The sequence below is a fragment of the Cicer arietinum genome, chromosome 7, assembly GCF_000331145.2.
Source record: "Cicer arietinum cultivar CDC Frontier isolate Library 1 chromosome 7, Cicar.CDCFrontier_v2.0, whole genome shotgun sequence".
NCBI lineage: Eukaryota > Viridiplantae > Streptophyta > Magnoliopsida > Fabales > Fabaceae > Cicer > Cicer arietinum.
In genome coordinates, this window is record NC_021166.2 from 55,802,726 (window position 1) to 55,814,225 (window position 11,500).

Sequence of the window (11,500 nt, forward strand, 5' to 3'; positions counted from 1 at the left end):
GATTTTAATAAAAATAAAAAGTACAATTATATATGTTACACTAGTTCTTGAAATCTTTATTTTTGTGGCAATTTTTCATAAACAATTATTCACATGGATTGGAGTCTATTTGATGATATTTTTTTTATCAAATAATTTACTGATTAGACTGACACACCTTAAATATATCGATATAAATAATCTCAAATTAAACTCAAGCTTTTATACATCAATGTCTTTATAATTAACAATTAAGTTATACTTATGAGACTTATTAACTCACAAATAATTTGTTAGTTGTAGATATCGCATATGAGACCTCTAAGTCAAGGTTGCATCATATATTACACAAGGCGCTTTAATTAAAACACATGAAAAAGTTATATTACAAATATAGTTATGTCATCTCTCATAAATAAAAAATATTATTTTGGGATTAGTTTATATATCGGGAAGGTCACAAAAGTTCATGTCTGGAATATGTATTCAGCGCAAATAAGTTAGTATTGTATATGATTTGGAGTACTCCTTAAATTCTCATTGAATATATTTTGATTATAAAAAATAAAATAAAAAAACTACAAATATAGATTAAAAATTAAGAAAAAAGAAAAGAAGAATACAAATAAGTTGGTGTGCAAGTGACGAATACATAGCTTAGGAAAGTATACATATGGATAGTGGAGGTGTACATCTAGTACCAAACATTGTAAGCCTTGAGAAGAAGGGTAAGTATAACTGATGAAATGTGTCATGCCTGAGACCGATGAGCTCATATACAATTTGTGAAGGGTTATAAGTTTTGTTTTTGCAAGCAATAATATATATATGATGACATTTGGATAGTTGTAATTTAGTTTTGTACATAAAGATCATGAACGGATTCCATGTATATGAAGATGAGTTCAATTTGGATGAAGTAATAAACCAAAACAGAAGACAAAACATATTTGTACAATGGGACTCATGAAAGTGTTGTGGGGAAGTGGCCAAAAATAGAATGGAGCAAGTGCAGGGTAGGGGAGAGGGGTCCTCCCTATATAGGTAAAATGATAACATGTTTTTCCCTTCAACCATTTTAATTATTGCACAATCATAATTCTAATAAATTGGTTTTCATTAGTATAGTTCAATTTGTTTTACCGTCAATTTTACTCAATCTAAATATTTTTAAACTATGGTTGCAGCACGGTTGTAATTACATTGTAAATTTTAATATTTTAAAAAAATACTAATAAATGTAATTTAAATTGTAACGGTAAGACATACTTTAAAATTTCCAATATCACAGGTGTAATATGACGAACTTTAAATAGTAGATTAATTTTATAGCATTATCCTTATTTATCTAACAAAAATTGCATATATGTGTGGCTTCCTCTCATGATTTGTGGATTCTAAGGCCACATCCAATGCTAGCTCATTGACCGGTTCTTCAAAGAACAAAGTTGCTTGTTACTTGTTTTATTGTTGGAGTTCGTCACATGGATTTGCCTGTTGTTTCGGGAAGCAATGTTCGTGGAACAGATTTTCCTGACACAATTCATACTAATTTATATTTTATTTAAATTAATATTTTAAATTACAATAAAACTAAATATAAATTAAATATTAATATATAAATTAAAATTGGAAGACTTAATATAAATTTTTAAAAGTTGTACTATTGAAGTAAAAAATTAGAATTACATCAAAATAATATGATACAGTAGACTTTTTTACTTAAATACTCGTATTGAGTTCTCTATTAGAAGTGGTAATTTAATGTTTTATATAATTTAAAGTGTGTTGTTATTTAAAGAATCCATATAACACCTATTTGAGTTCATTAAATGCAGCTCGTTCAATTATTTCGATATACATGATTGTATACTATCACCTTTATTTTAAATTTTTTTTATTTATATTGAGTATAAACTTCGATTTGACAAACGTTCATCGGCACCATACATTCTAGTATTTATTTTTAATTATATATTCTTTTTATTTCAGTAAGACAAAAGAAAATATAATTTTTCAGAGAAGTTGAAAAAACAATTCTTCAAGGTCAAATATATCAGCAAAAATAAAATATCAACTTATTGGCAATAGTGAATATGCGACACATATACCATCATGTATGTTTTTGGACACACAAAAATCTTAACACCTTATCCAATAACATATGAAATATGATTAAAATGTATGTGGATATTAAATTTTGTGTCCAACAAGCATTTTTCAATATAACTTTAGGTCTCACCTTACTTTATAACTTATATCAGCTTTGATAATACGTGACTTACTTTTTAGTTGAAGATTGCAACTGTCCTTTCCGCATATTTATAGTTTATACATGAATAAACCACATCAAAGAATCGTGATGAGATCATGATCAATTAGATACATGATGAGATAGGTAGGAGCTGCCTCAATAAATTTGATAAGGAAAAAAAAATTGATTTGGCTATATATCTTTAACTTTCTTCTTGTCAAAAAAAAATTTCTTGTGATAATGGGTATGTAACCTAGGTAACTCAGGAATATTGAAAAGTTTCTACATCATATGTTTGCGACAAATTATCCAATTGTTATATATATATATATATATATAGAATATCAAATAGAAATGAAAATCGGATTCATGAAAAAAATTATAAATTAGATTGTTCTGACCGATAAGAATTTTGTTTAGTGAAAATGATTTAAAACTTGAATTCCTACTTATAATACTTAGCGTGTAATTGTTTTACTTTTTATCTTTTACAATTTACATATATTTTAAAAATACATATAAAAACTGAAGACAACTATTTTCCTTAGACAAATGACATTTGAACTTAAAAATTAAAATTTATTTCAAAAATCAGAATTTTAAAAATAGGTTTGTGAACACGACCTCTCCCTATATATAAACATTTCGGTTAAATGATTTCATTTTTCATAAAAAAAAAAAAGAATCCGTTTAAATTTTTAAATTACATAATATAAGTGACAAGGAATAAGATTCTTCTAAAGTAATTTTGTTTAATAACTCATTATAAATTTTAAATATACAAAATTGCTTATAAATGGGAATTTTATAGCCAAGTAATCAGTCAATCAAAATTTACTTATATTTTTAAAAGTTTTTATATATAATTTGAAATTAGTTGATAAAATATATTAAATAGTTTTAAAATTTTAAGAAGAATTGTGATGATAATTTATTCAATTAAAACTTTTAATTTAACTGTTAGATTTCGATATAAATAATGAATTATTAAGGAGTAACTTGGTCTTTTTAAGTAAAATAAGTCATGCTTATTTTTATTTTAGAAGAAGTTATATTGTCCTACTTAAAATTAACTTTTTTCTATTCAAAGAAAAAAAAAAATTAACTTTTGCTTAGTTGCATATAAGGCACGGTATCTCAAAGAAGCTATTTAAAGGAATAAAATTTGGAAAATTTTACCACTTATCTCAAATTTATATTCTTGTTCTCACATTTTACATATATATTATTTATTTTATCTTTTTTTTCTATTCATTAAATTAATTTGAGTTCTAAAAAATTTTAAAAAAAATTATAACACCAACTTGTTTTAGAAAATTTGAATTGTAGATTGGAAGACTTGAAAAATAATTTCAAAATATTATTTAGAACATAAATGTGTTTCATAAAATTCAAAATTTATGTTTTAATTTTTTTTTATGAAGAACAAAATTTATCAAAAACATAAAGTTTGAAGTTTTTATTATTTTAAAACTGGTTAAATTGGGTTTTTGTTAAAATTTGAGGTAGAAGTATAATTGAATGGGTATAAAGTAAATTTTGTGTATGTTGGATGGTTCTGTTAGACAATGAGAAGAAGGCCCATGAAATGATCCGTCTATTAATCATATTTTGGAAACTGCTACCCAGACTCCCTGATTTTACTATCCAGACACCTCCTTAATAAAAATGCAAGCACTTCAACCTTTTAATTTTTTAAAAATTGTTGAAAACGAGTTTGATTGATATAATAATATTTATATGGTAATTATTGTAAATTTTTCTACAAGAGTAAAGTTAAACTCATTTCATTAACAATAATATACATGTTGGAACATCAATAAAAAAAAATAAGATTTAAGCAAAGATATAACTACTATAATTAAAATTATAAAATGTGGGCAACTGATTTGTTTGTCTTATAATAAACTCTATGCTAGAGATTATTAAGAATGAATATGATAATTGTCTATATTCACATGATATGGCGCTGAAATTTTTCTTGTGATTCATTATAGTTATTTATCCAATTTTTTTAAAAGATATGAGGCATGTCTTTTACTATTTACTATCAAATTTCAAGTTTGAATATTGAAAATATCACAACATTTAAACTTAACGGTTGCAATACTATATCACGAAGATGAAGATTGGGCATCCATTTAATTGCTAATAGTTAGGGATGAAAATAGGTCAGACCAGACCATACTTTGAAAAACTTGAGTCTGAGTTATGATTAATTTTTTTTAGTTTACGATCATTTATAGACTTTTTGTTTTTGACTGGTATGACTTTTTTAAAAAGTCTGATCTGACATGAAAATCTATTTCATATCAAAACATTTAAATGATATATTTTATATTTTTTAAATAGGCTAAACTATATCTTTATGTATAACCAAATCTAATAAAATTATAACTAGCAAGTATGCAACAATCTTCCAATAAAATGAACTCATAATTAACAAATTTAAAATAACAAATACTAATATTAATAAATAATAATTAAAAAAAAATAATGATATATATATATATCGGTCTATCAAGCTTAATAAACTTTTTCGTAAGCTTGAATCTGATCTATATATCTAGTTTTTTTATTAAACAAGTTAGGTCAGATCAGATCATAAACAGATCAGACCATAGACCTCTGACGGACGGACAGTTTTTAACTTATTCTCACTGCTACTAATAACAAATCAATGCCTTTCTCTTCATCTATGTCTACTGCGCACAAAGGAGACATCCACAAAGTCTTACCAAATATGAAGAACTTTACTTTTGATATATATTCAGGGTAGGGCCAAGTGGGCTGCAGCCTGCAAGTAAACAGACACCTTAGGCCTCACACATTTTAGGTCTCAAACAAATTTTTTTCATTTAATTAAATAGTATTGATTATATTAATATGATTTTTTAGGTCTCATAGAAAAATTTGACTCACTGATTTTGGTACTAATTAATTAATGTTGCATTGTTTAATATTATAGTAAAAACTAATTATATTTAAAAGATCTCTAATTTATTTTATTGTTGCTAGTATTCAAATGAACTCATTTTTAATTTCGTTTTATGCCTTTAGATTTATTGGGTTGGTTCTACATATATTTAAATTTTATCATCACGATTGGATTTGTATTTCTTTTTCAGTCACTCAATCTTGCTTCAACAAGGTGACCAAAATTGTAAAAAAAAAAAAAAAATTGCTTCAACAACATCAAATTCACACTGCTACATTATCCCTTGGTTGGAAGAAGATAAGCAAAAAAATTTATATTTAGTAGACTCAATTAAATAATCAATATAAGAAAAATGTTTTTGCCTTGTTTGGCCTTTGCAAAAAATGTGATTCATTTTGTAATTAGTTTTGATTTAAAAAATCCGAGCAGGATCCTGTCATCCAATGAAATACCATAAAAGCTCTATCCCTCAGCCACATCAGCACATTATCCATATGAAAATTAAATGATTGGTTCTGCTTAATTCAACTTTTGTGAATCTTCACATTCATTTGCAAATTATCAAACACAATTGGAACCAATACACCAACAAAAATTACAAAAAGAAGAAACATATCAAAATTAACTATAACTATAATATCCTTAGTGAACACAGTCTTTCATAGGAAAATAAAATTATAGCCTGAAAAGTGTTCATTAACTAATATCAATGGCCTTAATCTCCTCTTCTTCTCTAACTATATCTTCTTCATTAACTCATTTATCTTCTTCTTCTTCTCCACAATGTGTGAGCCTTCCTTCTCTTCCATCACTCCATTTGCTGTCTCATAATCATGCTTTGAAGACCACTTCTCATTGTAAGTCATGCATATCATTGATCAAGATCAGACGGTCGTGAATTATGCTCAGTAATTTAAGTTATATAGTAAAGATTTAAATCTGCATATTTTGACCGTCTGATCATGATCAAACAACTATCATTGTCTCGAATGTGTAAATATGTGATCCCCTGACACCAGGGAATCCAAATTTCAATTGAACACCTTTTGAAATGTTACCTAGGAATTAAGAAAGTAAATATTTAAGGTTGATGCTTTTCAGATCGCAAAATTGGTCGCAATGTTGTGGTAATGGCCACAGGAGAGGCACCAGCAGAAGTTTCCTCAAGTGATGAGGTGCCAGAATTTGTCAAGACTCTTCAAGAAACTGTAACAATTTCTATATTTTTTTAAAAATATATCTTTGTTTGTAATAGAATGGTGTTTTCTTTCAATTTTACTGATTTAAAATTATATGATTTATTTGTTGGCTAAATAGTGGGACAAAGTTGATGATAAATATGCAGTGAGTTCATTGGTTGTAGCTAGTGTGATTGCACTTTGGGGCTCAACAGGGTTGATCTCAGTAGGTTATTTTTTAAATTCTAATTTTAATTTCATTCTTTGATTATAAATTTAGTAGATACAACTAATAAGTAATAATTTGTTATGATCATTATTATTTGATGGAAAAACGTCTGAATTAAGCAATTACTTTCCTTTGTAACAGGCAATTGATAGGCTTCCCTTGATTCCTGGGGTTCTTGAGTTAGTAGGCATTGGCTACACTGGGGTAAGTCAAATGAATACATTAATTTTCTTGTTGTATATATGATCATTTTACCCCTTAATTTCTAATGTTTCCTTTTTGTTATATAATGATGATGATAAAATTTTGGAAATATTGGAGCCTTGTAAATTTGTAATGCTGGATATCATCTTGAAGAAAGCATTTTCATTTTATTTTAATGCAAAATTACATATATAGTTGCCAAAAACATAGAGAGTTTATTGCGACAGTTAAATTAATCATATTGTTGTGGTTTTAGTCGTCATTAATTATTAATAAAAATGACATACATCATCTGCTGAAAAGTATAAAATGAAGAATTGTAGGCAGTTATAAACCTCCACATTGTGTAGTAAGAAAATCATCTACCAATCAATGCTATGATGGTAAGAGACATTAAATGAGTTTTAAACGTGAGATTTTAGGTTTGATCTCCGAAACTAACATAATCTAACTTAATTATTAACATTTATTTATAAAAAGAAATATACTACGAATAATGGCAGTTCAAAGTGCCACAATATGTGACTGATTTACTATTTTATTAACTCAAATTTTATGTATCTTATTCCAGTGGTTTGCATACAAGAATCTAGTTTTCAAGCCAGAAAGGTATGTATCATTTTCTTTGAATATAAATTATCTGGTTTATTGTTGCTTCTTGAACAAGTTTCCCATGAATAGTACTTTTGACTCTAAACTTAATGTTCAATGGAATAACAGGGAAGAACTTTTACAAAATGTACAGAAAGCAATTACTGAAATAATTGGGAGTAGCTAAAAGAGTTGGAATGATAGAGTTCTATCTTGCAGCATTCTCTTGAAGATTTCATCCTGCTTCATTTTGTAGCCATATAAGCTTTTTGAGTTTTGACCATACCTTATCCTATATATGTAATGTATTATTTTCTGAAAAAAATTATATCTCTTAATTAAATGTTAATCCACTATAAAACAATCTTATTTTCTCAATTATGTATGGTGTTTGATTTTTTAAAACAAAACGGACAATCTTGGACAATAAAACTAGTCGCTGTGTAGTCCAAGAAAAGGTTGGTTTCTAGGCTAATACAACTTTGATGAAAAAAAAAAAGGTAACACAACTAAAATCCTAACAAAAAGGAAACTAAATTTCTTTGACGTTGGGAAAAGTTGTATTCATGTAGTCGGCACATCCGACATCGTTGGATGATGCTGGATCACGATAGAATAACTTAATTTTTAATAAAAATGTTCGTTGTTTAAAAAACTAAAATATCAAAATTAAAATTAGAATTGTTCCCTTTCAATCCAACTACTCTCCTCATTGAATGTGAACTTTTTCTGACTTCAAACAATTTTAATCTAACAAAAGATTTATGAATAAATAAACCATACATATAACAAAAATAAGCTCATCTAATATTTAGCTCCACATTAATTATGAATGAGTTCAATGTTAAATATATATATATATATATATATATATATATATAAACACATAAATATAATAACAAATAATACGCAGCGGATATAAAATTCTCTCAAATTTTGTGAGGAGCATCAACAAAAATATGGTGGTAGAGAGTCTCCAAATGATATACAAATCAACCAAAATAACAAAGTACTAAAGCTTTCAAATGAAAAAAAAAAAAAAAGAAGAAAAAACATCCCAAAAGTTTATTATTGTGCGAGCACGATTTCTCCTTTTCCATTTTTTTCAAAACAGTCTATCTCTTACAACCCTAATCAGACTACTCTCTACTTGAACACACGAGACACATGAACTACAATATTTGAGTCTTTTTCCACAAAGGAAGGAAGCCCAATATCCAACATATGTCCTCCTCACAACCATGTGGAGGTAATCGCCAAACCAACGATATCACAACAAGTTTCAAACTTTTCTCTTGGTAATGTTTTAGTCATCCTATCAAAACTATTATAATCAACATGAACTTTAGCCAACTCCAACAACTTAGCTTCTAAAACATCATGTATCCAATGATACCTCATTTAAATGTCTTTCGACCTACTATGAAATATCGAATTCTTACCATAACCAATGAAGATACACTGCTTTGACTTTGCATCCAACTTGGACTTTTCATTATTCGGAACATGCTCAAAAGTTTTGCAACCAGAGACTATCAAATGATCATACTTGATATTCTTGCCAAACCACACTTTGTTTGGTACTTCACTATTCAAAGCAAAAGTAGAAGTAAGATTAATAACATGCACTGCCATGTATGGTGCTTCACCCGAATAACATTAAGGCAACTTAGTTTCATAGAGCATACACCTCACGCTTACAACAAGTGTTTGATTCATCCTCTCTGTTAAACCATTTAACTGAGGAGTTTTATGAGGAGTCTTTTCATGTGATATATCCCGATGTTTGCAATAAACATCAACTGGTTCACAATACTCACCACCATTGTCAATACAAACACATTTATGCTTCTTGCCTATTTGCCTCTCAACTAAAGAATGAAATTATTTGAATTTCTCAAACACTTGGTCTTTTGTCCTCAAAGCAAAAACTCGTAGTTTCCTGGAGCAGTGATCAATAAAAGTAATAAAATAAAGTGCATCACTAAATGATTTTATCTTTAAAGAGCCACAAAGGTCAGAATGTACCAAATGAAGCAATTCTGACTTTCTAAAGGGAGGATGCCTTTTGACGGATACTTTAGTTTGTTTACCAATCATGCAGTGAGAACATTTCTCCAAATCTACATTCTTCAATCATGGAAGCACATCTTTTCTGACTAAATAATTTAACCATTTTTCACTAATATGGCTAAGCCTTTGGTGCCACAAAGATGATTCCATATCCAGGACATTCATACTGTTTTTAGCAATTAAAACTTTTGTCCAATACAATTTACTAATTTTCTCCCCTCTAACCACAACTAAGTTACCTTTACTGAGTTTCCATTTTCTAGAAGTAAAATGATTATCGAAATCACTATCATCAAGCATATGCATAAAGATCAAATTGAAACGAACATTTGAAGCATGTTTGGCTCTTTTAAGCCGCAATTGCATTCCCGTGTTAGTTTCAAGCATACATCACCAATAATTGATGATATTAATTTAATAAATAATTTTATATTTTTAAACGTCCAAATATAAATTTATAATAATGTACAATTAACAAGAGAGAGATGAAAGTGGTGACAAGATTTTGTAAATAAGATTTAGAGACACATATAAAAATACATATCAATTAATTATTTGAAATATATATATTATCTAAAATTTTCTCTTTCTAATTATTTTTTTTATTTTGGTGTGTGTGCCAAAATCTTGTGACCCACAAATAGTTCTCCTTAATTATATATTAAATCATTTATTGTTATGATTAGAATAAAAAAAGTTTTAAACATTTATCTCTCTTTAATTTTAAATGAGTAATTTTATGTGTTAGATTTTTTAATTGTGCGATTTTGTTCCTCTTAATTTTAAAAGAGATTTATTTATATATCAAATGAGAAATTTTAGTCCTCACATGTACTACATTTCTTATTTCATATCCCCCACTCTTTAAAAAAAAATATTGACGTGATATTATTTAATTTAAACAATAATTTAAAAAGAAAAAAAAAATAGTTGATAATGTATATTAAACAACATATTTATCCAACAAAATACACTACAAGAAAAACTGTTATTACCTACGGCAAATTTTATCTTTACCCACGGACTGCCCATAGATAACGTAAACAAACATATAATCCTCAAATGCCTGTACTGATTTGCCCTACCTTCTTCAATCATTTCTAATACTTTTGATTTTGCTCTATATGTGTGCTTTTGTTTAGGCAAAACTTATGTAATTTTTTTTTATACATTTATTATGTAATTTGAATGTTTAGGCGTTTTGACGCATTTTTGTCATCTTTGGTATGGATATAGCATGTAGTATACTATGTGTATAGGGATTAATTATAGAATCATTTTGTTTTTTTTGTCTTCTTGAAAAATTGTTGCAGTGCAGACTTATTAGTTATTAATTTATTAGATTTGATTATAATTTTATTAGTTTTCTTTTTATATAAAAGTATAGTTTATCCTATTTAAAAAAATGTAAAATATAACATTTAAATATTTTAATGTGAAAAAGACTTTTAAATAGGCTTTCAGGCCAAACCATGCAGGAAAAAAAAGTAGGTAAAATTTAGGCCTAAAAAATTTATCGTAGGCCAGACTCAGACCTTTTAAAGTTTGATCTGGCCTAGGCTATTTCTACCTCTAGTTCAGAGATGATTACATGTTTACTTTGTAATTCTGCATTTTCTAAGGAGTTTGAATTACTCCATTTTCAGTTGTTATTTAAAATTTAGTGTATCAAAGAAATTGCCAGATGATCATCTTTTGTGGAGGTTCTAATTCTATGACTTTCATTTGTTTTAAATTAGTGAAAATACATTTTATAATTTATTCGATTTTTTTTTTTTTAATTTGAAATGGACTTGAGTTGTCATAACAACAATCTTGAAAAATAAATTTTGAACTGTTGTTTGATATACATTACATGCTAAATTTTTTCTCTCTCTTTTTAATTATTTTTAAATTAAATAATATCACGTCCATAATATTTTTAAAACAAATGGAGGACTCTGAAATAAATAAAAAAAAGGAGCAAATGTGAGAGATAAAAATCGTTAATTTATAACTTAGTGAGGTAAAATTGCACAATTAAAAACTAGAAAGAATAAAATTGCTCATTTAAA

The 11,500-nt window shown here is 27.1% G+C and overlaps 1 protein-coding gene across 1 annotated transcript; it reads left to right on the forward strand.

The window, feature by feature from the left end:
* The first annotated feature begins 5,738 nt into the window (after nt 1–5,738).
* LOC101512812 (protein CURVATURE THYLAKOID 1B, chloroplastic-like) lies at nt 5,739–7,751 on the forward strand. Its single transcript, XM_004514858.4, has 6 exons — nt 5,739–6,028; nt 6,273–6,379; nt 6,489–6,575; nt 6,720–6,782; nt 7,354–7,391; nt 7,503–7,751. The coding sequence occupies exons 1-6, from the start codon at nt 5,881–5,883 to the stop codon at nt 7,558–7,560; spliced, it is 501 nt and encodes a 166-aa protein (XP_004514915.1). The 5' UTR covers nt 5,739–5,880; the 3' UTR covers nt 7,561–7,751.
* Nucleotides 7,752–11,500: the final 3,749 nt, after the last annotated feature.

What these genes read in the sequence shown, in the direction of transcription:
- LOC101512812 (XM_004514858.4), top strand. Translation starts at nt 5,881, where the DNA reads ATGGCCTTAATCTCCTCTTCTTCTCTAACTATATCTTCTTCATTAACT. An exon ending in TAGGCATTGGCTACACTGGG is followed by an intron (nt 6,783 to 7,353) that starts GTAAGTCAAATG and finishes ATCTTATTCCAG; the next exon opens with TGGTTTGCATACAAGAATCT. An exon ending in CTAGTTTTCAAGCCAGAAAG is followed by an intron (nt 7,392 to 7,502) that starts GTATGTATCATT and finishes ATGGAATAACAG; the next exon opens with GGAAGAACTTTTACAAAATG.